This window comes from Lissotriton helveticus, chromosome 7 (genome assembly GCF_964261635.1).
Source record: "Lissotriton helveticus chromosome 7, aLisHel1.1, whole genome shotgun sequence".
In the NCBI taxonomy this organism is placed as follows: Eukaryota; Metazoa; Chordata; class Amphibia; order Caudata; family Salamandridae; genus Lissotriton; species Lissotriton helveticus.
Genome location: NC_136068.1, coordinates 445641208 through 445668920, shown reverse-complemented (window position 1 = coordinate 445668920; position 27713 = coordinate 445641208). Strand labels below are relative to the sequence as shown.

General features: G+C 44.4%; 1 protein-coding gene across 1 annotated transcript in view; it reads right to left on the bottom strand.

The window, feature by feature from the left end:
* LOC144768585 (sulfotransferase 1 family member D1-like) overlaps positions 1 to 9705 on the bottom strand; it is a 96322-nt gene extending 86617 nt beyond the window's left edge. Inside the window, exons 1-4 of the mRNA XM_078652373.1 lie at positions 9474 to 9705; positions 9026 to 9174; positions 8601 to 8726; positions 7894 to 7991 (exon numbers count right to left, since the gene is read on the bottom strand). Of these exons, the coding sequence (XP_078508499.1) occupies positions 7894 to 7991; positions 8601 to 8726; positions 9026 to 9173 (372 nt within the window). The 5' untranslated portion in view covers position 9174; positions 9474 to 9705. The remainder of the gene's footprint in view (positions 1 to 7893; positions 7992 to 8600; positions 8727 to 9025; positions 9175 to 9473) is intronic.
* Between the last annotated feature and the right edge of the window lie 18008 nt (positions 9706 to 27713).

The window sequence follows — 27713 nt, the reverse complement described above, 5'->3', positions numbered from 1 at the left end:
CGCACGGCCGTCCATAAATATCAATTAGGAGCTGTCAGGGTGGCCGTGTAATGCATTCCAGATGGTGTGCGCGCGTTCACCATCGAGCACTGCGTTTGTCGGGCACGCGTCCTCCTCACGTGCACACAGGCATAGCGAGTGTCCTCAGGCGATGTCTGCATTTCGATTATAGAAGAATCTAACCTATGTCTTAGTGACATGTCTTTAGATCTCAAATGTATTTAATTTTCTGCACTTGGTGAATGGCCTGGTGTGGGGACGGGAGAGGGTGGCAATTCTTTCGGTAGATAAGGAAATGGTGGCCGTTTTTTCTATTTAAGATCTCTTTCGTTATTACTGGTCACGCCTGCTACTGTACGCTACAGCAGCGGCCTTTCCCTGTGTACATCTGCGCTGTCGTGAGACAGACAGGGCGAGGGGCGTCTGGCTCACTGCAGGCCTGTGGCTGTCCAGGCTCAGTGGCGGGCTGAAGGAAGATTCTCGGCCAGCCCTCAGGCTCTGCACGTGAAGGTTCAGACGAGAACCCTTTAAAGTCAGAAACCACAAGCAAGAGGGAAGGCCCATAAACTTGTGAATAAAGTTCCCCCTTTAAAAATCAGAATTACCTCCGGGAATTTGTAATAGAGGGGACGGAGGGGCGGCGGGTGGCATCGTCTCCGGCAGAGATGGGCTGCCCGCGCCTCCGCAGTCTGCCGAGGGTTGAAGATGGGGCCGGATTTCAGTCAGAGACCGTGGCTGGTCAACGAGAGCGGGAGAAGCGAGGCGCCGCGAGACGCACAGGAGCCTGGAGCAAGGTATTTACATGAGCGTAAGAGCAGACCGACAAACTACCAGAGATCTCGCTCCATCTGTCCCGTTTCATCTCCGCCAGAGCTCCACGTCAGTCAGTCAGTTCGTCTGCCTGCCTGCTTGGGTTATATGCACCTCCCCCAACCCTCGTTGTACCTGAGCTAATATCCGTCTCCGCCAGAGCTCCACGTCAGCTGTCAGTCTGTCCGTCTGCTTGTTTTATGTCAACATCCCTGTCATTGTATGCGTGTTTTTTAAATCCGTCCACCGTGCACGTCAGTCAGTCCGTCTGTCTACATGCGTTGTATATACCTCCCTGCCCCCACCTCCAAGTGTATCGGTGCTAGTATGTATCCCCGCAGACCTGCAGGTCAGTCAGTACCTCCGTTTGCCTGTTTGTTATCTGCCTCCCTCCCTGCCACCCACCCCATGGGGTACCCGTGCTATTTCCCCCTTGTCAGAGCTCCATGTCAGCCGTTCTGTCTGCCTGCTGTTTTTAAGGCAGCCGAGAGTGTACCTGTGCTACAATGCAAACACTCAGACGTCGGTGTGTTCGTGCACACGTCTCTGACGTGGCCTGGCTGCATGGTGCGCATCTGTCTGCACCATTGGCACACACAATCCCACTAGTTGTCAGGGCTGTATGTCTGTTTAATAGCAGCCATGCTACATCTGCATGTCTAGGGCGTGTTTAGCTATAGTTTATTTCTATACTGCGTATCTCTCTATAGTGTAAGCCCGTCTACACTGCAGGCATGCCTTTATTGGATGCTTAACCGCGCTTTATCCCGTTATCATATATCTGGCTACAGTTAATTGTATATATTTACTATACCATTAGCTTTGATGTAGGTCTTTACTGCATGTAGAGCTATATGTGCTTGCATCTTTACTATAATATCTGACTGCATTCCACATATGTTTATAACAAACTACGCAGTATATCTGGCTATAGAGTATATATAGCTGTAACATCTATACATTTACTACATGTATGGCTATAATGTTGCTAAAATACATGTAATTAAGGCATTGCTCCCGTAACGTGGGGATTCAGTGGAAGCGTAAAGGCAGTCCTGCAACATAGGGGATTGTCAAATAACTTAATATCCAAATAATTAACTAATAGGTAGCCACTGTCAGAGACGTCGATAGCCTAAAAGAAACACATGGGTTAAACAGTGGGCACACAGCAATGCTACATGAGAAAGAACTTTTGAGTTTGGAGGACCAACACTGCAATGTTGGTTATGCCTTTCATGTAGTGAGAAGAGTAGTGAGTAGAGTAGTGAGTAGTGAGTAGAGTAGTGAGTAGAGTAGTGAGTAGTGAGTAGAGTAGTGAGTAGTGAGTAGTGAGTAGTGAGTAGAGTAGTGAGTAGTGAATAGAGTAGTGAGTAGTAAGTGCAGAGTAGTGAGTAGTAAGTGCAGGGTAGTGAGTAGAGTAGTGAGTAGAGTAGTGAGTAGAGTAGTGAGGTGAGTAGAGTAGAGTAGTGAGTAAAGTAGTGAGTGCAGAGTAGTGAGTAGAGAAGTGAGTAGTGAGTAGAGTAGTGAGTAGTGATTAGAATAGTGAGTAGAGTAGTGAGTAGTGAGTAGAGTAGTGAGTGGAGAGTAGTGAGTAGAGTAGTGAGTAGTGAGTAGAGTAGTGAGTAGAGTAGTGAGTAGTGAGTAGTGAGTAGTGAGTAGTGAGTGCAGAGTAGTGAGTAGTGAGTAGTGTGTAGTGAGTGCAGAGTAGTGAGTAGAGTAGTGAGTAGAGTAGTGAGTAGTGAGTGCAGAGTAGTGAGTAGAGTAGTGAGTAGAGTAGTGAGTAGGACATCACAGGCAGCAGCTGTGCAAGCTTCTTACAATCACAAGGAGACCACAGGCAGCTGAGGTGTAATCTTCTCCCACTCACAAGAACGACATCACAGGCAGCAGCAGTGCAAGCTTCTTACACTCACAAGGAGACCACAGGCAGCAGAGGTGCAAGCTTCTCACACTCACAAGAAGGACATCACAGGCAGTAACGGTGCAATATTCTCACACTCACAAGGAGATCACTGGCAGTACACACCACATGAACACACTCCATAACACATAGCAACAATACATTGGCATTACAATGCCATTAGCTCAAACTCAAATAAATCCGAGCCCGATTGCATTTCTAATGCTTGTTATCTGTTGTATTGATTTATGCAAGCTGGTGTGCTGAGGTCAGAGTCAGTATTTCCACATCTGCCTTGGACATTTTAACCTCATCAGAGCAGTCGTGATTCTTTAACTTAAAAGCAACACTTCATAAAAGGCAGGCCTCCTTATGAGGGCATTTAACAAATGTCTTGTTCCAGGGTCTGTGAAATATTTGCTAATGTATTATTGATGAGGTTTTTTGCTGTGCTCATGCTTAAGCTCTGCGCATTCGGTTTCCATTCTGTCGGGATTGATTATTCAGTAAACCAGTTTAACAACACCTATTTTATCACTTTTATCTGGCACTGCTATGGTTCCTTGATAGGAATGTAATTTTAAACTGATTTAGCATTGCAGTACTTACCCTTATAAAATCTCTAACCGTGGTCCTTGAGAGGATTTTTACTTTGTGCACCTGTGTTGTTGTACAAAGTACGTTTGCTATTTGCAACAAGTTGTACATCAAATCCATCTCAGTTCCCCATTGATGCAAGGTGTGATCCTGATACAATCGCATAATGTTTCATATTTGCCAGTGTTTGTGGAGTGATTTGGTATAACCCTGTAGCAGAGAATGGGCAGGAAATAGGCAGACTTAAGGGGTTGTACCTGTATTGACTGTTTAACAGTGCACCCTTTTATAAAACGTGCAATATGATGATGCAAAAGTAATGGTTGTATTTATTTAATCATATTTTAATGCCTCATATCCCTGACTACTTCCTGGCTTTTAGATTGCAGAGTGGTGTTTCAGAGGTACAAGCTTGAACATTTGAGATGGAAGGGGGGGGGAGGCTGAGTGTCTGACTATTTGTCTGCATTATAACTCATATTATAAGATCCGTTTGGGTGTCTCTGCTTTACAGTTTCAAGACTGAGATGTGTCTGCTTGTTAGTTGTGTATTTTGTCTGTCTACTTGGCAATCCCCTGTAGAGAAGTGTGTGTACACCTGTGGGTGAGCAAGGGTCTCTGTGGCGCTGGGTGAAGGTACTAGAGCAAAGCTGTGTGAAGTGAGGGGAGGGGAGGTGCAGTGACTGATCTGTGTTTATTAGGCCCAGCACTAATTGCTTTATTAACCTTACTGCTTCCTCAAATGTGCTTAGAAATGCACTGTTTGTCCACTCTTTTTTCCAAATTTTATTGAGGCAGCGAACCTCCAAACCCCCCCGTAGGTTGTTCGCAGTGCAGGACAATGAATGAATGAATGAATGAATTAATTAATTATTTATTTATATTGCACAGTTACTTAAAACAATTTGCAATACATCCTGCATGCCAGTTAAAAGAAGGTTAAAAAAAACAGCAATTCTAAAAGAAGACATTTTTATGCAACACTCTCAAAACAGTGTATAAAAAGACAATAAATATATAAGTATATGTATCTGTACATTGGTGAAAACAGCAAGAATCTATCAGTGCGTCCTTTTTCCTAAGATTCTTGTGTAATTTAACATTTTTAATTATTAAAAAGATATATTCTCCGTCAGATTAGTGGGGCAAGTTAGGTTATTGAACCGAATTGGCTTTCATCTTGCCTAACCCCTCGTCTTCCATAAGCCTGTTTCGAAGCTCGGCCATGTATTTCCCAAACCTGGCCAAGTCCGTTGGAAGAGTACAGGAGAAAAGTACCAAAACGGCTTCTTTTACTGTTCGAACCCCGTGTCGTAGCCAAATTTGTTTTAAAAAGATCTGTGGGGGCAAAAGCATCGCTGGACAGCAACAAATCATGTGTAGCAGAGATTCATATTTATAGTTGCAGAGTCTGCATCTTATTTTGTGTTCAAGGGACCTCCACCCGGGCTTTAGCTCTTTGATTTGAAGGGGCACTAGTCTGGTCCATATGATGTTTTTAAGTGCTTTCCTTCCTAGTGCGTGACTAGGAAGGAAAAGCACTTAAAAAAACATCATATGCAGTGCAGTACAACAATAATGATACGGCTCACCACTTTCAAATGTCACCAGCCACCACTGTCAACTGCTACGTATGTTACTTGTGCGCATTGTTGGACAGGGTCAATGTATGTAATGCACCAAATAAGACATTGTGGCAGATGAACCACAAGGAACCAAGAGAGATTAAATGACATTGGACAATCCGGGATAGGAGAATCACAGACATTGGACCAGTGAGTAACTCCAAAAAGATCATTACTTTAAAACTAGACGTTGGATTTATGTCAAAGACTATGGAGATGGCCGGAAACACAAGAGGTAAGATTGAACACTGACCCTTCATACAGTCTTCTCCTACTGGCCCGGGCCGGGCAGTGGCATTGTACTGGCACACGGTGCCCGGAGCCAGAGGCATGATTGCTCAAGCAGGCCTTGGACTCCTCACTCGGTGGTTCACTCACTTCACAGTTCACTACATGCACATGAAGTGAACTGTGAAGTGAGTGAACCACCGAGTGACGGGTAACCCTCGGCGCAGTTTGCGAAGTAGCGCTACGCGCAGCTACACTTCGCAATACGCGAGCTATGCGTAGCGCTACGCAAACTGCGTAGTATCCTGTTCGCACTGTGCAAGATGCCGTTTTCAATGATTGCACAGTGCGGACAAGCATCCAGAACTGTGCAACCATTGAAAACGGCATCTTGCACAGTGCGAGCTGTAGTTTTCTGCCGCTCGAGTAGATTTTTACTCGAGCGGCAGCTTTCTCAACGCGGACTGGTAGTTTCTCATCGTGAGCGGTTGTGAGCATACGCGACCACTCGCAATGAGAAACCTGACCTCCCCGCATTGAGAATCTCGCTGGGAGGTTTATTTTCCACGCTCGTGATCGGCCACTTGATGTTGCTGATCACAAACGTGGAAAAAGTCTTACCGGGATGTCATTTTGCTTGCTCGCGGTCACCAACTTGACGTTGAGGACCACGAGCAAGCAAAAAATGACCGCTGCACTACGCTACGCGCGTTTGCACTGTGCTACATGCAGTTTGTGTGGTGTGAAGTAGCGGAAAGTTCGCAAACTACGCGAGCATAGCGTAGTGCTTTGCCCAGGGTTAATGACGAGTCCAAGACCTGCCCTGAGCAAATCATGCCTGCGGCACCGCGCACTGGGCATCTGACCAGTACAATGCCACTGCCCAGCCCGGGCCAGGACAGGAAAAGGCCATAAGAAGGAGGGCAGGGGTCGGTGCCCTGCAGGGCCACCCGGCCGCTTTAACTTACTTAACACCCAGATTTCATGTGGAGCCGAGCAGGAACCAGAGCTATCACGCCGACGCCGGTGACCATCACTTCACTTCACCCACAAGTCCATGACCCACCAAAAAAATAACTGCGTTGATAATGGCTTATTATATTATGGCTGTTACTCACAGTTACTGCCCTGGTGGTGGTGAGCGGCCGGGTACTGGCCTGCCTGCCTTTATATGCAATAGGTGGCCTAGGCCAGGCTGCTGCAACTGATGCCTTCACTACAACGTCATCGGGCTGGGCTATCCCCCTTAACCCAGTGCTGCCTCAACCGCTGATGACTTGTGCCGGGTACCGGTGCGTGCGGGTGTGCCGGGCGTGGCATTTTGAAAAAAATCTACGTGTGCTTCCTGCCGCACAGCCCTTACCCGCAGAACCAAATCCAGCCCTCTGCCCAATCAGTGTTCCGCCCACGGGCAAGGGCCGCCGCCTAACTAATGGAAGCAAATTCAAAATGCACCACGTGACCGTCACTCATGACTGAATCAATCTGATCTGCATATTGGATTCATTCATTCAATAAATAAATTATGAATCGGACGGTCTGGACCAGTATGTGATGTGCTGAGTCAGTGAAGTAATATAATTATATACTGTCTAGTCTACGGCTACGCATACGCCACATTCACATTACCATATGACGTGCAGAATTGCAGACAAGTGGTGTTATGTAGACCCGGCCCTGATAAATAAGTGCTGGTGCTAAGCACCGGAAAGCACCAGCACAAATTAAGCACTGGCAACATTTAGACAATTTGAGAAAAAAATGGGGAACTTTATTCAAGCTCATGATTTAGCTGTACTGACTGTTTTTTGTAAGGTCTATTTATACGAACCCTGTGCGGCCCTGATTAACTCCATCCTGCGGGGAAGGGAAGGGTTCCTTGTGGGGAGGCTGGCAGCTCACTGCACAGAGATAATATCTTTAATCAAGGAGCACGTGGAGTAGAAGCCGGTAAGAGACAGCTGCTCAAACATAGCTCATACTGCCACGCCTGCAGCCCCTTCAATAAAAATGTTTTCGTATTCTATGTACTACAATCCCTACATAAATAACATTTTGCTTGTTTGCAAAATTACTACACAAATTAGGTCTCCCTACTTCCAGCAATAAGAAATGCCAGCCTCCTAGTCATTCTCCTTTTGTAGATCAGATGGTTAAGGCCAGCTTGTACATTAAATACCATCTCAAGTCATGTGACCAACCTCTACATATAGAAAATGATATACCAAATACTTTGTTTATTTCTTACAAATATTAGTCGTCACGGGGCACTTGCACTCTGCACATTTACAGATGAGAAGGGAAAGAATTAATTCAGTCACCCATGAAAAGGTAATTCAATCTGCCCATTATCTAGAAGATAAAATATCCAGGACCATTCATTCTGCCTCATTATTTGCACATAAGGCTACAAGACCGCAACTCAGTCTGCCCATCATTTTTTTTTACAAATAACCAGTCTGGCCAGTTTTTTACAGATAAGAACAATAGACATATCACACCAGCCTATTTTACTACGCATAATTATCACCTAGGTCCATCTAGCCAGGCCATACCCATTTCCAACACACTAAATGCCCCCTTGGTTGCCCACTTTATTGCTGCTCTTTTTCTGTGGGTGATGCTAATAGCTAATTCGCTGCCCACCCATGTTGCTGTCTTGACCAGCAGTGACCCCATCTTGTTGCCTGTTACTCTACCATTCTACTGTTGACCCCTGGCATGGGTTACCTTGCTCTTTTTGTCCCAGAAGGACTTCGGCAGGAGCTGGGCTGGAAGATGAGTCTTCCCCAGGCGTGGCGGTTTCATAACATTCAATTGCTGCACCCCTAAAATAAAAATGTGGTCACGTAAGAAAACGTCAGTGCTGAAATTCTTGAATTCAAACAGAATCATGGATTCACTGGCAATGTCCTTAATCCTGTCATTAAGCCCCACGTCATCCTAAAGTTTGTTTTCTTAAGAGTCTGAAAATGTGAAGGCAAGGACGGTACCCCAGGGCTGTGCCGAGTTTAATTGTATTTAGGTCTGCCATTGTCAGCCATGAGTGTAGGCACTCCTAACTGCAATGCACACCAAACATCTGATGATCCGCAGTTTATCTCCGACCCAAATCCAGCTTGGGTATTCCCATATAAGACCATTTTAAAAGATGTTGAGAAGATGCATCCAGATGTACAAGTAAGCCCCTGACTAACAGGTAGAATACGCGAGGCCTACTGTATAGAAACAGGTGATGGGGACATAATAACTTGCAAAATGCTTTCAATCTGTTCCACCCACTCCCCTTTAAGTATTGTAAAACCAGTGCTTCTGTACAGCTTGTTATCTGGGACACTTCCACACCTCATCTATTGCCCTTTCTTTGAGACTGTGGATCTTCCGAGATCCCCCGCCATCTTCCTTCCGCCAGCTGATCTATACGCGTGCAACCTCACCTGTTGGGAGTCCCGGAAAGGTAACTTCAATGAAGGCCACACGGACATGGATGGAGTCGCGTTTGCATTTTTCAGTATCACCGTTGTTGTAGATCATGTCCACAATTTCACTGATCCAGGTAGTCCCTTAGGAACAAAAAAAATACCCTCATCAGGACTCCCTTCTAATGGGTTGTGTTTCAGATCAGTAAGGGCAAGGCATGGCCCATGGGATAGCTAACCGGTACCTCTGAATCCCAGAGTTGGTGCTTTTGGAATGGACCTGGTGTGTCCTGCTTTGGGAGCTAGAATGATGTTTTTTGACTCACTGCAGCATTTAGTGCATAACGGTGTGGACTTTGACGGCACAAGTGAATCTTACATGCTATGAAATAGGAGATCAACGCTGCCCTCCTCTTAGGGTTTGAGACCCAAGAGAGACTCACCTGCCTTGGGGTAGGTGGCGATGATCAGGTCATCAGGCCTGGCCTGGGTTGCTTCTATCTCTGGCCAGTTGTCAGCTGTAAAACTAAGCATAGGCACCCCCTGCAGCAGCACCAGCTTCCGGCGCAATAAGTGGTCGATGTTCTCCATACTGCAAATCAAGATGCAAACACTTGTCAACCAAGAACACAAAATGGACATTGAAGAAACCATGCCAATAGTCCATTCCATCACCTCACAGGTCTCTCAAAACCCTAGAAAAACCAGGTACTGAGATCACCTTCAAAAGGTGCCATCAGTGGAACCACCAAGAGGTTCAAACGGCCTGACAGCTGCAGCCCACCCCAGAAAGATGGAAAAGTCAAATGAGGAAAGAAAGGAATGAATACTGTCTCGAGGTGCTTACTTCAGCAAAAAGCAACTATGGCACAGGAATAAAAAAACACCTACCTCTGAAGTGTGTGCTTCACCACAGATTGCCCTTCAAGTGTTCTGCCAAAGACTCTGTTGGTGGTCAGCCTTCGAAAATCAGGCTACTAGCCCCTTCCCAACGATGGAGTCTGAATCCCAGGAGCTAGAAGGGAGGTCAGGGACTTGAGCGGTCTCTGCACCTTGTTCAGACTATTTGAAGCAGATAACTTTTGCTGCGATCCCTTCCTGGCACCTGTCCAACTGTAACAACGAACAAAGGTCGGAGCTATATCAGCAAGCAACGCCCAACACCAGTAGACCAATCCCACCCAGCAAAATGTCCTTTATAGCAGCAGGGCGGCCAGAGCATTCTTTTACAGTCTTCCACCGTGTAAGCATGCAAGGTCACACAACTGACTCTCCTGCCTCTGTTTGTTATGAGTCATACAGAAAGAGTATCACATTGCGAGGATGCAGTGAAAAGTAACACATGCCGAAATACAGAAATTAATACAGCCAACGCTTTCACAAACGCCATGGGGCAGATTTATGAGTTTATGATTTATGAGGCCCTTGCGCCACGTTTACGCCGCTGTTGCGTCACGCAAGGCGCCGTAAACGTGGCGCATCCCTACGAGGCATTTACAACGTGACGCATCTATGGAGATGCGTCACGGTGTAAGGCCCTGCGCCACATGAAACCTGCGTCAGGTTTCATGTAGGCGTTCCGGTGCAGAGGGGGGGCGTTCCGTCGCAGGAACGCCCCTGGAAAGTGACTCAGTGAAATCTACAAGATTCCTGTGCATTGCAGGAGTCATGTCGCACTTGCGACATGACTCCAGCAATGCACCGCCCGTACGTCGAAAGATGCGTCACGCATCTTCCCTACCTTGCACCATGGTGCGCCACATTGTAAATGCGGCGCACCATGGGTGGCGGAGCTGTGGCGCATTGTGGCGCACATTAACTGGCGCATCCCTGGGGATGCGCCAGTTAACGTAAATCTGCCCCCATGTCTTTTTGAACAAGTATAAGCGAATCTGGGGGAGACACATCCACTGCTGGGCGGGCACTGCAGAACAAAATCTTTAGCTAAAATCTAACAAAACAAGCATTGGCATAGCCAATAGCGCTCGCCTTTGGGACCTTATAAGTATGTAGTTATGCAGCAGGTCCCAAAGGCGAGACCTATTGGCTAGGCCAATGGTTGTTATTAGTTCTGGCTTGACAGCACAGCTCTCTCCGGACTGTAAACACAAATGAGAGCTTTACGAAGCAGTTCTGAGAGAGGACTTTAGGCGCCACCCACATATGCGCTGTGCTAGTCCTGGTCAAGGTTCTGTATTGTTTTGCCAACTGTACTGGTGTCCCTAGTTGGTTATGGTGATAGGTCTGATTGGTAAAAGGTATGTAAATGATGTACGTCTTGTCTGTTTATTATGAAAATGTATTCCAAATGCAGCAGTCCGGAGTACTTATTGTGAAAGGCATATGTTAGAGCCAATAGGTGTTTAAGGGTGGATTATCATTAAATCTCGTATACACTATGCACATCGCTAATTTAAGATTGTCGTCTGCTGTTTCACTTTTTTATTTTACTTGATCTTATTGCAAGCATATGCCTGCCTCAGTCAGTATGTATTGCGTGTTTCTACTTTTATTCATTTAATTTATTTTGCACGTTTGTTGAGTCTGTGTGTGTGCTTTGCTGTAGGTGGGTTCATGGGGAAATGCAAGAATGAGTCTGAGGGGCATATTACCAAGCAATAGCGATAATTATCGCTATTGCTTGGTTAGAGACAAAAATTTACCGCTGAGCTGCGGCGATTTTTATCGCAAATAAACCTTGGTATTACCAAGGTTTATCGCAAATCGGTATAAAAATCGGCCGCAATGCATGAATATCGCTGAAAAGTCAGCGATATTCATGCATTATCGAGTTAATGCTCTTAGCCATGTTATCCACCTCCCATTGGATAACATGGCTAAGAACTGCTCAGGTCAGGTGTTAGCTTTTGGAGATATTCGCGCTTAGCGCGAATATCTCCATAAGTTGATAATAGGAGATAGCGATGTTAGCGACTGTTTCCAGTCGCTAACATCTTGGCACGCCCACTTTGCATGTCATTAGTGATAAATATCACTGACATGCAAAGTGGGGCCCAAGATGGTCGCTATCTCCTACTAGCTGTCGCTAACTGGTGTTAGCGACAGCTAGGTAATAGGGAGATAATTTTATCTCCGCTTTCTTGGCTTTTAAAGCCAAAAAAGATATAAACCCCCTTGATAATATGCCCCTGAGTGCGCACACGGATGAAGTAGTACAAGGATGAGTGCATGCACAATCAGTAATCTGAGGGCCTAGACTCACCACTGACAGAAGAGGCACTTTCAGTAATAACCCCGATCGACGGACATTCACAATGCTTGTTACCAATAACCTATTCACCCACAACATTCTGTCTTAATTTAAAACATACTCAGAGATGGGAAATACACCAACAAGGCTTCAGGAAACAAAGTGACTCTGGGACAAAACTCTACAGACGGACTTCAGTACACAGTTCTAATGTCAGGTACATTTGTTGGCTTAAGACTGGGATCTAGAGACATGAGCACCAGTGCTAATACATAAAGACAATAACTTGCATACTGGGACAGGAAGACCCACATCCTTGGATAATAAGGCCCAATTCCGAATTTGTGTACTGTGTGGGGCCTAATAACAACACTAATCTAACTAGAATCGCTTGTCGCACAGTACGAGTCCGTTTTGTAAGTGTGCAGATTTTCTCAGAGTTGGTTAGTTATTGGTAGGGTTAGTGCAGGCTCGGTGATATGTTTTGAGTGGCAGCGACCAGCTGGGGCACCACATGCTATACCCCTTAAGGTGGACTGCGTGCATTTAGGATGCCAGTCGACAGCAAGCTCTTGTTTATTCCGTGCTGTGCTATAACCTGCAGCTACTGCTGAAGTCCAAGTAAGGGTCTATTTCTTTTTTTAATTTCAACCTCCAGTTAGGATTATAGGTTGTTATAATCAACTGCCCATTCTGGCCTATGGGAGCAGGTAGCCCTGCAATAGTGAAAAACAAAAATGGCTGTAATTCACTATTAGGACATGGCACACACATCAGGGAATGTCCTACCTTTTACCTACAATGCACCCTGCCCTTGGGCCTACCTTAGGTGTGTCTGATATGTGGAAAAGGGAAGGTTTGGGTACTGGCAACTGAGTGCACCTGCCAAGTCAACATGGCAGTACCAGACTGCACACAGGCTCTGCAGCGACAGGCATGAGACACACGTTACAAGATGCTCCGGTGGGTGGCAAAATCAGTGCTGAAAGCCCACCAGCAGCATTTGATTTATAAGCCATGGGCACCCGCAGTGCACTGTACTAGGGTCTGACAAGTAAACCAAATAAGCCAATCATGGAGTCACTAATCCATACATCAAGTTTTTTTTTAAGTTCAAAAGAGTTTTTATTAAAGTAATTTCAGACAAAGTAAGCACAATAGATCAAGAGAAATGCTACATAAGATTGAGGAAAAAGGGGAAATAAAAGGGAAAACTGCTGAAATTAGGTAGTAAACTGTAAGCATGACTGAGAAGTATCAAAATGTATACCAATAAACCATTCAGGAAATTGAAAACAGTAATATGAAATATACAATTTGTAAAATACAGAAGTAGAATATGATACATGAAGCATATGGAGCAATATGGAACAGTCAAGAGGCGTTCAAGGAGGTTTGGGAACCTCCTGCTGCAAGGGAGATAATGGCAAAGAGCTTCGAGCACTATCGTTAAACATGGAGGTAACAGGATCCCGCAGTTCCTTTCTTTTTGTCGCCAGGGTCAGTGGGTAAACAAAGGCCGTATCCAATCTGTGGTTATAGCAGACAGCATACCACCAAGCCTGATATGATAATTTGGTGAAATCTTTCCAATTTTTGGTGATTTGTTGGAAAGCTACTGCTAGCAATAGATCAATTATCCTTGTATGCAATGTGCACTGACTCCAAATAGGAGATACGCTCCCCAAGAAAATATGTGAAACAGATAAGGGATGTGTGGAATTTTTTATTTATTTATCTGGGACCATACCTGCACCCAAAAAGTGCGGACTAGGGGGCAATCAAAAAGCAAGTGGAAAAGGTCTGCATGTGGCGCTGAACAGGACCAACATAAATCTGTGGAGTCTGGAAACTGTTTGCTGAGAGTGAGTGGTGAAAGTAATAAGCGATTGTAAATAAAAAATAGTGTCTGAGTTGCATTAGCAGCTCTAGACGATTTGTGCAACTTCAACCAAATGTTATCCCAAATATCAATGGGCCAGGAGACATGGAAATCCTCTTCCCACTTATCCTCCGTCTTAGTTTTAATACGGGACGAAGAAGAAGTCAAAAGAAAAGCATACATTTTGGAAGCTCTGTTTTTTGAGGAGTAGAGAGTATAATAAAGGCATACTGGAAGGTTGTGGATAAACAAGAGAAGGAGAAGCAAGGTATACAGCATGAGCATCTTGAAGAGCAGTGATGAACAGGGCATATTTAGTACGAAAAGAAGGAGGAAAATTGAAGGAAGAGACAGCTGATGAAAAGGAAAGGAATTGACCATGATGATATAATTGATGAACCCATATGAGATCATGAGATCTCCATGCCTTCCAAAAGATGGGTCTATTATTAATTAGGATAGAAATATTATGCCAAATAGGTTGCTCGAAAAAGGATGGGATAGGCAAACTTGGGAGAATCTTGGACGTATGCTTGAGAATAGGGGTAGATATAAATTGTGGTTTTCGAGAAAACATAAGATATTCTTTAAAAGAAAAGGGAGAGATGAAAGAACGCTCTAGGTCCAACCAAAGCGGAGACAAGGAGGAGGAATCCAAAATCGACCTGGACACTTGATGTAGCAGGAAAGATTTATGATATAAAGAGAAGTTAGGAAAGTTCACCCCACCCTCTAACTTAGGACGCATCAGTTTGGTCAAGGACATGCAAGACTTTTTGTGACCCCATAAAAAGGTAGAGAGAATAGAATTAATTTTCTTAAAATATTTTGAGGGAATAGAAAATGGAATGTTGGAGATGGTAAAGAGGACGATAGGAGAGAGCATCATCTTGATTGTATCCAATCTCCAACAACAAGGTAGCACTTGGTCTCTATCTCCAAAGGGAATGAATTAAGTAAAGGTGTGAGTGGATTACCTACAAAGTCGTTCACTGGGCACTTTCAGACCACTGGTAGTGTTCCCATCAGGCAACCGACCTGTACCGCCCTTCATCATTTGGGACAGACATCATAAAGCACACTGGAAGTGGCCCAGTGTGCGATCACGCACAAATGTGCTAAAGTTGTTCTCTATATCCAAACGATTAGCTTTATCACTGAGTAGGTATCAGGGGGTTGCTAACAAGCAGTGCAAAATGAATTAAACAGATTAATTAAATCTAAACGGTGATGGTGCTATTAAAAAAGGGTAGAGGAAGGAAAACAGTTTAATAGGGACCTTCCTTTCCCAACATTAAAAACAGTGGAAAAAGGTAGCATCAACAAATAACTACCTTGACAGTTATTATGGTCATGGTCGACATGTTTCTGCAGTGTTACCTTGGGCCCAGAGGTCACATACTGCTTCATCAGGACCTAGTGATTCTACTGCTTGTAGTGAGAATGACATAAAAAAAGTGTAAACAATATCACCTTAAGCTCTCCTGGATTGTGGAATTCCCGGATTTCATATGGTAACACACACACCAATATGCAAAAAATAAAAGAGAAAACACATTTAGCTATTTTGTCACATCTTGCTACAAAATAATCACAGCTCTATATAGTATCTATGGCTAACGTCATTATAGTAATGTCAACATCCACATATCCCATTCTCGCTTCGCGAGTCATGCGAGAGCAGAATGACTTCTGGTCTGATACACTCACCAATTATTTCGGAGAGTAACGCCACACCTCACCCGGCACCAGCGCAGGTTTCAAGGAGCCCCGCTCTGTGGAAAATAATAAATGGATAAACGGACAAAGGCAGGAGGGTCAGAGGAAGCACCCAGACGCGAGGGCAACCGCTGTGTAATTATCAAAGAGCTTTATCAAGCAGTCTCGAGGAAAATCATTATCGCGGTTAGTATAGCTCGAGACTGTATCCATTGAACAGTTGTACTCTAACTGCACTGCGCAACCTATTGGATCATCGCGCTCGATTAAAAATCGTTCCATGTACATGAACCATCAGTAGGTTCACTACAAGAGTGGCGTCTGTGTAGAACCGCCATTACTCTAAATCATTCACCCAGGTCGCTTACCTGCCCGTCGGTACTCCAGACGTCCTTCTGGGCTGTCTGTGGGAGGTGCCGAACGGGCAGGAAGTGCCGGTATTTACGGATGTTGTGTTTCCTGATTTCTCCGTGTGGCGCCCTGACGTCATCGAGGCGCGCCTAACACTCATGGGGATTGTAGTTCGGGGGATGTAATTGGTTAAAAACCAGCGCATAGCGCGAATCGATATCTTACAGTCGAGGTTTTATGTGCTATCCTCCCAGAATCCAAAAACAGATTTGTTTATGTAAACACATCGTCCTCCAATAAAAGCTCAGAGAACGGAACTTAGTACTGTAGCTTTGGAAAAACATGATTTGCGTATATCTAGTCTGGTCAATACACAATATCATTGTATGAAAACTTATCAACATGACTCTAACGTGTGGGTGAATCAATCGTCTCATGATCTATATGTATGCATGCCTTAGATTCAGAGCAAGGGTACATTCTTCATGATCGTGAGATCTTTTTATCAAGACAGTCAGGAAATAAGGACTCATAAAGATTTTATAGAGACATGCACGGAATGTCTTCGTTCAATCCTTCTTTATCCGTCCGAAGCTTGTGTACCCATTTCTGTTCACGTCTGAACAGGAACATCTTTGTATCAGTAATGTGTGTGGGTATCAGGGGTTGTTCTAGCACTGTCCAGTGTAGATCATTCGGCGTGTGCCTAACTTGCAGGAAATGATTAGTAAGTCTTGTTGACTGCCTGGAACACCGGATGGAGCTTTTGTGTTCGGTGATACGTGTCTTTACCCTACGAGTCGTCATGCCCACATACCTTTTCTGGCATGGGCATGTGATCAGATAGATTAGATTAGAGCTATTACAAGTGGTGAATCTGCGTTGTTCCCATGGGCGATCTGTACCAATATCTATTGTCTGTGATCTGGTGGTGTTGGGACATACTGCGCAATTACCACAGGGGTGATGCCCGGTAGCTGCCGGCATATCCCACAAGGTACCCAGTGCCCTTGGTAAGTCATCTTTAGTCCGGGTATACACAAGTTTGTCCTTTAGACTTTGCCCCCTCTTGAACGCAAAAAGAGGAATCTGGATGCCATCTGTTCCCGTATTCAGAATACTCCAATGTTTTTTCACTATTCGTTGAATAATGTTAGACTGAGTCGTAAAAGTACTCACAAATGTCATGCGATCTTGTTTGGATTTAGGTAGTGAAACCTCCAATAACCCCTCCCGGTTATTATTTGAGGCTCATTTCTTAGATCTACAAACTAGATGTCTAGGGTATTCTTTATGCAAAAGATCTTGTTCTAAACTTCCTGCATGGTGTTCGAAGCTGTCTCTTGTGGAACAATTCCTCTGAATCCGCAAAAATTGCCCGAAGGGCAGATTATCCCTCAAGGACTTTGGGTGACAGCTATTGTAATTCAATAGTGAAATCCGTGCCATAGGTTTACGGTAGAGTTCGGACGCCAACCCCGTTGGTGTAGACGTTATAAGTAGGTCCAGGAAGGGCAAGTGTGTCCTATTGTATTCAATGGTGAACTTCAGGAACTGGTTCCTGCCGTTCAACCATTCATGGAAAGCAGCTAGTTCTGTCTCGCTCCCTCTCCATATCACCAGGACATCATCTATATACCGTTTCCACAGACGTAGTTTGTCTGTGAAAGGGTTGGTCTCAGAGAAGATGTAATCTAATTCGAACCTGTGGACGTATAGATTTGCTAGGGACGGGGCAAAAATACTGCCCATACTGGTCCCGCTTACTTGCAAATAGAGTGAATCCTCATAGCGAAAAAAGTTTTCAGTCATCGCTAGGTTAGCCAATGACATTATCAGTCTTACAGGTGTGATAGAATCCAGTTGTCTCTCTGTAAGAAGTGCCTCCACCACCTCTAGTGTTTCTAACTGGGGGATCGAGGTGTAGAGACTCTCTACGTCAAATGACACCAAGATGTCTGTGCTCCCATCGAAGTCGATGTCAGGTAGGAGCCTCAGTACATCATTGGTGTCCTTGAGGTAAGTCGGCATTTTGCTCACCATTGGTTTAAGAAATACATCCACGAATGTTGATAATGGTTCTAATAACGAGCCGATCCCTGAGATAATAGGGCGGCCCGGGGGTGGTCGTTGTGGCTTGTGTATTTTGGGTAAATGGTAGAAATAGGGAACTCTAGGATTCTCAGTGCATAGAAATTGTCCTTCTTTGGCGGTTATCCAGCCCTCACTCAGGGCTTCTTCCACAATGTGCTTGATCTCTCTGGTCAATCTCTCAGTGGGATCTATTGATAGCTTGCGATATGCTCCGATGTTATTGAGTTGGCGTAGGCACTCTGTCTGATAAGCATCTGCATCAAGCAGCACAATCGCCCCGCCTTTGTCCGCCGGTTTAATAACCACGGACTGATTATTGGACAAGCTCGTAATAGCCTCTTGTTCCCTTCTCGAGAGATTGTGGAAAGGTCTATGTTCTTTTAGGAAAAGTTTTTTCAGGTCAGCATCCACCGCTTCCTCAAAGGTCAGCACCTTTGCCGGGATACCTATGGTTGTAGGGTTAAAAGTGGAAGGTCTTTGGAGACCTGTATTCACCACTCTCGTTGTTATCTCTCCGGGACTTTGTTGTTTTTGGGCAAAAAAATAGTGTAGCCTAATTTTTCTATAGAGTTTGCCCATTTCTATCTGGGTGACAAAAGGATCACTTTTATTGGTAGAAACAAAACCAAGGCCCTTGTTGAGTACCTGTTCTTCAATTGTAGTGAGCTGGTACGAGCTGAGATTGATCACAGTGTTGGTCCTGTCGACGTCTCCACTTGGTCTTGGCCAATAACCTTCCCGCTCCTCAAACCCATTGTTTGGGGGGGGTAAGTTCCAACGTACCTGGCCCTGTTGGGCTGTCCGTTGTCGGCCCCGTGTTCTCCGGCCAGATCCTAAAAAAGGCTGTTGGTTATAGGTTTGGAAAGATTGGTTTGGATCATAAAGTCCCATTGGGGGGTACTGGGGGAATGATGGAGGTCCGCAGGGGGACGGTTGCCACCATGGTAGGGGCCCGATAGGCGGCCAGAATTGTTGGCCATAGCCTCTCCAGTTTCTCCTGTTGTTCCCTCGCCCTCTACCTCTCTGTGGTCCTGAGGTACCACCTTGGTTGGAAGTGTCCGAATCGCTTGATCCATTATCCGAACCCGAAGTGCCATAGTAGGAGCCTCCTTTATGAGTGCTCTTATTGAGTACTGGTGGGGAGTAGTCGTCACTCGTGTATGGATATATCCTGGTCATACTAAAATTGGCCAGATCTTTTTTAAACTTTTCTAATTTAGTAAACAAGATCGAATCACGAAACTCTTTACTCGTCTTGTTGCCTTCATCTTGTTTCTTAGAGAATGCCTTGCTTGTTGAAATAGTGGCCTTAATTTGACCTTCTAAGGTTTGAATTTCCACGAGAATCTTATCTGCTGTTTTTTTTGCTGTTTTGATGATTAACACCAACCAGTCGCGGGTGCATCTCCACGCTATCAGATACCGATCTCTCAAGAAATCCTTATCATCCAGAAACAGTCGTGGTGCGTTATTCACTACGAGCCCTGTTGGGGCACAATTCCCACGCAGGTATTCTGCCATTATTGTCCCATGCACACATACTCTTGCCTGGTTCTTCTTTAGTACGAGGACTTTTGTCCAGCCTTCATCAGTATTAGCTGATGTCGTAGGTAGGAGATCTACAATACTCGGATTCTCTAACAGAATACTTTGTATTTCGTCCTCATCGAATGCTAAGCCAAGATTGGTAGCCATCGTGCCTAAATCGGGAATTATTTATAGTGGTTCCCCGTCGCTACTATTATGCCTCAACTCTAACTCGTTCTGCCTGTGTTATTGTTAGTCATGAAAACCCATGTACTAATGAAAAAATGAGAAGAAAAGAAAGGAAAGAGGTAAATACTTAAAGACCCGTAGCCTACCAGCTACTCTCATAACAATACTTACAACAAAGGGGTCTGAGGGAATATTAACGACCAAAGTGCTCACACCTTTACTTAATTCATTCCCTTTGGAGATAGAGACCAAGTGCTACCTTGTTGTTGGTAGTATTGAAGATAGAGGGCTGTAGCACTTTGGTCATTAATATTCCCTCAGACCCCTTTGTTGTAAGTATTGTTATGAGAGTAGCTGGTAGGCTACGGGTCTTTAAGTATTTACCTCTTTCCTTTCTTTTCTTCTCATTTTTTCATTAGTACATGGGTTTTCATGACTAACAATAACACAGGCAGAACGAGTTAGAGTTGAGGCATAATAGTAGCGACGGGGAACCACTATAAATAATTCCCGATTTAGGCACGATGGCTACCAATCTTGGCTTAGCATTCGATGAGGACGAAATACAAAGTATTCTGTTAGAGAATCCGAGTATTGTAGATCTCCTACCTACGACATCAGCTAATACTGATGAAGGCTGGACAAAAGTCCTCGTACTAAAGAAGAACCAGGCAAGAGTATGTGTGCATGGGACAATAATGGCAGAATACCTGCGTGGGAATTGTGCCCCAACAGGGCTCGTAGTGAATAACGCACCACGACTGTTTCTGGATGATAAGGATTTCTTGAGAGATTGGTATCTGATAGCGTGGAGATGCACCCGCGACTGGTTGGTGTTAATCATCAAAACAGCAAAAAAAACAGCAGATAAGATTCTCGTGGAAATTCAAACCTTAGAAGGTCAAATTAAGGCCACTATTTCAACAAGCAAGGCATTCTCTAAGAAACAAGATGAAGGCAACAAGACGAGTAAAGAGTTTCGTGATTCGATCTTGTTTACTAAATTAGAAAAGTTTAAAAAGGATCTGGCCAATTTTAGTATGACCAGGATATATCCATACACGAGTGACGACTACTCCCCACCAGTACTCAATAAGAGCACTCATAAAGGAGGCTCCTACTATGGCACTTCGGGTTCGGATAATGGATCAAGCGATTCGGACACTTCCAACCAAGGTGGTACCTCAGGACCACAGAGAGGTAGAGAGCGAGGGAACAACAGGAGAAACTGGAGAGGCTATGGCCAACAATTCGGGCCGCCTATCGGGCCCCCACCATGGTGGCAACCGTCCCCCTGGGGACCTCCATCATTCCCCCAGTACCCCCCAATGGGACTTTATGATCCAAACCAATCTTTCCAAACCTATAACCAACAGCCTTTTTTAGGATCTGGCCGGAGAACACGGGGCCGACAACGGACAGCCCAACAGGGCCAGGTACGTTGGAACTTACCCCCCCAAACAATGGGTTTGAGGAGCGGGAAGGTTATTGGCCAAGACCAAGTGGAGACGTCGACAGGACCAACACTGTGATCAATCTCAGCTCATACCAGCTCACTACAATTGAAGAACAGGTACTCAACAAGGGCCTTGGTATTGTTTCTACCAATAAAAGTGATCCTTTTGTCACCCAGATAGAAATGGGCAAACTATATAGAAAAATTAGGCTACACAATTTTTTTGCCCAAAAACAACAAAGTCCCGGAGAGATAACAACAAGAGTGGTGAATACAGGTCTCCAAAGACCTTCCACTTTTAACCCTACAACCATAGGTCTCCCGGCAAAGGTGCTGACCTTTGAGGAAGAGGTGGATGCTGACCTGAAAAAACTTTTCCTAAAAGATCATAGACCTTTCCACAATCTCTCGAGAAGGGAACAAGAGGCTATTACGAGCTTGTCCAATAATCAGTCCGTGGTTATTAAACCGGCGGACAAAGGCGGGGCGATTGTGCTGCTTGATGCAGATGCTTATCAGACAGAGTGCCTACGCCAACTCAATAACATCGGAGCATATCGCAAACTATCAATAGATCCCACTGAGAGATTGACCAGAGAGATCAAGCACATTGTGGAAGAAGCCCTGAGTGAGGGCTGGATAACCGCCAAAGAAGGACAATTTCTATGCACTGAGAATCCTAGAGTTCCCTATTTCTACCATTTACCCAAAATACACAAGCCACAACGACCACCCCCTGGCCGCCCTATTATCTCAGGGATCGGCTCGTTATTAGAACCATTATCAACATTCGTGGATGTATTTCTTAAACCAATGGTGAGCGAAATGCCGACTTACCTCAAGGACACCAATGATGTACTGAGGCTCCTACCTGACATCGACTTCGATGGGAGCACAGACATCTTGGTGTCATTTGACGTAGAGAGTCTCTACACCTCGATCCCCCAGTTAGAAACACTAGAGGTGGTGGAGGCACTTCTTACAGAGAGACAACTGGATTCTATCACACCTGTAAGACTGATAATGTCATTGGCTAACCTAGCGATGACTGAAAACTTTTTTCGCTATGAGGATTCACTCTATTTGCAAGTAAGCGGGACCAGTATGGGCAGTATTTTTGCCCCGTCCCTAGCAAATCTATACGTCCACAGGTTCGAATTAGATTACATCTTCTCTGAGACCAACCTTTTCACAGACAAACTACGTCTGTGGAAACGGTATATAGATGATGTCCTGGTGATATGGAGAGGGAGCGAGACAGAACTAGCTGCTTTCCATGAATGGTTGAACGGCAGGAATCAGTTCCTGAAGTTCACCATTGAATACAATAGGACACACTTGCCCTTCCTGGACCTACTTATAACGTCTACTCCAACGGGGTTGGCGTCCGAACTCTACCGTAAACCTATGGCACGGAACTCACTATTGAATTACAATAGCTGTCACCCAAAGTCCTTGAGGGATAATCTGCCCTTCGGGCAATTTTTGCGGATTCAGAGGAATTGTTCCACAAGAGACAGCTTCGAACACCATGCAGGAAGTTTAGAACAAGATCTTTTGCATAAAGAATACCCTAGACATCTAGTTCGTAGATCTAAGAAGTGAGCCTCAAATAATAACCGGGAGGGGTTATTGGAGGTTTCACTACCTAAATCCAAACAAGATCGCATGACATTTGTGAGTACTTTTACGACTCAGTCTAACAGTATTCAACGAATAGTGAAAAAACATTGGAGTATTCTGAATACGGGAACAGATGGCATCCAGATTCCTCTTTTTGCGTTCAAGAGGGGGCAAAGTCTAAAGGACAAACTTGTGCATACCCGGCATAAAGATGACTTACCAAGGGCACTGGGTACCTTGTGGGATATGCCGGCAGCTACCGGGCATCACCCCTGTGGTAATTGCGCAGTATGTCCCAACACCACCAGATCACAGACAATAGATATTGGTACAGATCGCCCATGGGAACAACGCAGATTCACCACTTGTAATAGCTCTAATCTAATCTATCTGATCACATGCCCATGCCAGAAAAGGTATGTGGGCATGACGACTCGTAGGGTAAAGACACGTATCACCGAACACAAAAGCTCCATCCGGTGTTCCAGGCAGTCAACAAGACTTACTAATCATTTCCTGCAAGTTAGGCACACGCCGAATGATCTACACTGGACAGTGCTAGAACAACCCCTGATACCCACACACATTACTGATACAAAGATGTTCCTGTTCAGACGTGAACAGAAATGGGTACACAAGCTTCGGACGGACAAAGAAGGATTGAACGAAGACATTCCGTGGATGTCTCTATAAAATCTTTATGAGTCCTTATTTCCTGACTGTCTTGATAAAAAGATCTCACGATCATGAAGAATGTACCCTTGCTCTGAATCTAAGGCATGCATACATATAGATCATGAGACGATTGATTCACCCACACGTTAGAGTCATGTTGATAAGTTTTCATACAATGATATTGTGTATTGACCAGACTAGATATACGCAAATCATGTTTTTCCAAAGCTACAGTACTAAGTTCTGTTCTCTGAGCTTTTATTGGAGGACGATGTGTTTACATAAACGAATCTGTTTTTGGATTCTGGGAGGATAGCACATAAAACCTCGACTGTAAGATATCGATTCGCGCTATGCGCTGGTTTTTAACCAATTACATCCCCCCCGAACTACAATCCCCATGAGTGTTAGGCGCGCCTCGATGACGTCAGGGCGCCACACGGAGAAATCAGGAAACACAACATCCGTAAATACCGGCACTTCCTGCCCGTTCGGCACCTCCCACAGACAGCCCAGAAGGACGTCTGGAGTACCGACGGGCAGGTAAGCGACCTGGGTGAATGATTTAGAGTAATGGCGGTTCTACACAGACGCCACTCTTGTAGTGAACCTACTGATGGTTCATGTACATGGAACGATTTTTAATCGAGCGCGATGATCCAATAGGTTGCGCAGTGCAGTTAGAGTACAACTGTTCAATGGATACAGTCTCGAGCTATACTAACCGCGATAATGATTTTCCTCGAGACTGCTTGATAAAGCTCTTTGATAATTACACAGCGGTTGCCCTCGCGTCTGGGTGCTTCCTCTGACCCTCCTGCCTTTGTCCGTTTATCCATTTATTATTTTCCACAGAGCGGGGCTCCTTGAAACCTGCGCTGGTGCCGGGTGAGGTGGGGCGTTACTCTCCGAAATAATTGGTGAGTGTATCAGACCAGAAGTCATTCTGCTCTCGCATGACTCGCGAAGCGAGAATGGGATATGTGGATGTTGACATTACTATAATGACGTTAGCCATAGCTACTATATAGAGCTGTGATTATTTTGTAGCAAGATGTGACAAAATAGCTAAATGTGTTTTCTCTTTTATTTTTTGCATATTGGTGTGTGTGTTACCATATGAAATCCGGGAATTCCACAATCCAGGAGAACTTAAGGTGATATTGTTTACACTTTTTTTATGTCATTCTCACTACAAGCAGTAGAATCACTAGGTCCTGATGAAGCAGTAGGTGACCTCTGGGCCCAAGGTAACACTGCAGAAACATGTCGACCATGACCATAATAACTGTCAAGGTAGTTATTTGTTGATGCTACCTTTTTCCACTGTTTTTAATGTTGGGAAAGGAAGGTCCCTATTAAACTGTTTTCCTTCCTCTACCCTTTTTTAATAGCACCATCACCGTATAGATTTAATTAATCTGTTTAATTCATTTTGCACTGGTTGTTAGCAACCCCCTGATACCTACTCAGTGATAAAGCTAATCGTTTGGATATAGAGAACAACTTTAGCACATTTGTGCGTGATCGCACACTGGGCCACTTCCAGTGTGCTTTATGATGTCTGTCCCAAATGATGAAGGGCGGTACAGGTCGGTTGCCTGATGGGAACACTACCAGTGGTCTGAAAGTGCCCAGTGAACGACTTTGTAGGTAATCCACTCACACCTTTACTTAATTCATTCCCTTTGGAGATAGAGACCAAGTGCTACCTTGTTGTTGGTAGTATTGAAGATAGAGGGCTGTAGCACTTTGGTCGTTAATATTCTCTCAGACCCCTTTGTTGTAAGTATTGTATCCAATCTCCCCCACCAGGACAGATAAAGAGGGTGCCATTTGGAGGTAAGGGTAGTTAATTTTTTAATACAATCATCTAAACATCGAGCAACTGTTCCCTTAAGAGATGCCGTGAAATTAAGTCCCAAGTATTTAATAGACTCGATATTCCACGAAAAGCCCGAAGCAGAGAAATCATTTTTAAGAGTAAATTTCGTGAGGGGTAAAATCTCGCATTTGTCCCTGTTTAATTTGTATCCGGATACGTGAGCAAAGGAGTCCACCTCAGTTAAGAATGCAGGAAGGGAAGAACTGGGTTGGGACAAAAACAGGACATCATCAGCGTATGCAGCCATCTTGATGTTAGATTGCTGGAAGGTGAAACCATGGATGTCATTGTTCTGGTGAATTCTTAGTAGTAAAGGCTCTAGGGCAAGGTCAAACAAGAAAGGGGAGAGAGGACAGCCTTGCCTGACTCCTGTTTTAAGAGAAAAGTAAGAGGATAAGCCGCCATTTGTCGAAATAGCCGCCCTCGGGTGAGAATATAAGAGTGAAATCAATGTGGATATTTTTGGGCCAAAGCCAAACCACTTCAGGGTCTGGAAAAGATACAGCCATTCGACTCTATCAAAAGATTTCTCAGCATCTAGAGCAATGGCTGCAATAGAATAAGATGAATGCGAGGTTTTAGAGAGGATATCAAAAAAGAATCTAGTATTGTCTGTAAGAAATCTGCCTTTAACAAAACCAGACTGCTCCTTGCCTAGAAGTTCAGGTAAATGGGATTCCAAACGTAAGGCCAGCGCTTTCGAGAAGATTTTATAATCAATATTCACCAGAGATATTGGACGATAGTTTTTACAATGCTGCGGGTCCTTACCTGGCTTGGGAAGAATACAAATAAGAGCATCAGAAAAAGTGCCAGAGGCTGCACCGGAAGCGAGAAAAGTAGAGATCAGAATATGTAGTTTGGGAATAAGCAATTTGGAAAAGTGAGAGAAGAATTCAACTGTGAAAGCATCTGGGCCCGGGGCTTTCCCATGTTTCAAAGTTTGCAATGCTCGAGAGAGCTCTGTTTGGTTATATCTGTTTCCAATGGAGAAAGATCTGGGGGTAAAATGAAAGGAGATTGAATCTTAGAGAGGAACTGAGAGATAGAATCTTCAGAAGCAGTTGATTCAGAGGAATAAAGTGACTCATAAAAGTGATGAAACTCCTGCAACACGTCGTTGTCTTTATGTTTAAGTGAACCATCCCGACCATGAATGGTATCTATGTTGACCCGGTTTTGGTTAGCTTTTAAGTAATTAGCCAACAATTTCCCAGCTCTATTTTGACCACCGTAGAATTTGGCACTAGACTTTAGCAAAAAATTAGAAGCGTTGTTCGTGGTATCTTTATTAAATTTAAGTTTTGTGTCAATAAGTTCACTCAAACACTCTTTGGATATCGAAGTATAATATGCGTGTTCTAAACGTTTAATTTTGGAAAAGAGATCCTTGGTGATGTCATATAGTTACTGCTTATCTATATACTGTGTTAAGTTAGCATGAGCTTATTAAATGTTTAAACGCCATTTTTCCCTTTGCTGCTTCTGCTCACGACACATAATTGTTGACTTAGCTTTCAACCTAGAAGAGCGTTGTGATTTACATGATAATAATATGTTATTGCTCTGATATAAGCTTTGTTTAGTAAACTATGTCTGTACAGAGAGTGCTGAAACTTCAAGGATAACTCGACACAGAATTGTTGTGAGGTCTGATCTCCGCACCTTCATAGACATAACATAAGTGCAGCTCCTGCCAAATTCTGGCTTTAGGCGTGTTTTATATTGCTTCGCTTAGAGCACACATACACACTTGATGCGGTTCGCATGCAGAGAGCTGGTGGAAGTTGATGTGATCTCTTCATACTAGGATCTTGAGGTATGGGGCCGCCCTGCTAAAACCCAAAGAGACCTTCTTAGATATTAATATAATATGCTAGTTAGGGAGGGTGAGAATTAGGTGTTGTTAACCCTTATTCATTACAGTATTTTAGCATGCTGTCACCTTTTGCTTTCTATGGACTAGTAACTATGCTGATAACTTTGCTTCTGATAATATGTTTCCTTGTATTATCTAAGATACTGCGTTTGAGAAGACGGCATTAGTAAATAAATATTTCAAATGTGTACGTTTCCTCATTTACTCCACGTTCTGGTTTGAAATGATTGTATAACGAAAGAGTGCTCATGTGTTCCACGTGACCTGAGGTATCGTAAGTTCATGTTCTGGTTTGTCTAAACATTGGGAGTTTGATATGACCAATGAGACACTGTAGCTAGCCTGGTAAGGGGATTTAGGGTACTGAGGTGAGTTGTGGGCCACCCTAATTCGCCGAGGTTCCAAATCTCTATGCACAGTTCTGTAGGAGAACGGAATTCCCGCTACATGGCGCCCATTCGTTGGTGGTCTTATATCATGACACTCGAGTAGTATATCATTCAAACCTTAACCCCTTCACTGTCGTTTCCGGAAAACGGTGGTGTCGGACAAAACCTACCTATTTTTAAAATAGGTCTTTTCAAGCTTGAATCTTTCTAAAACGGTTTCCTTGAATTACTACCCAGTTGTGCTACAAAGT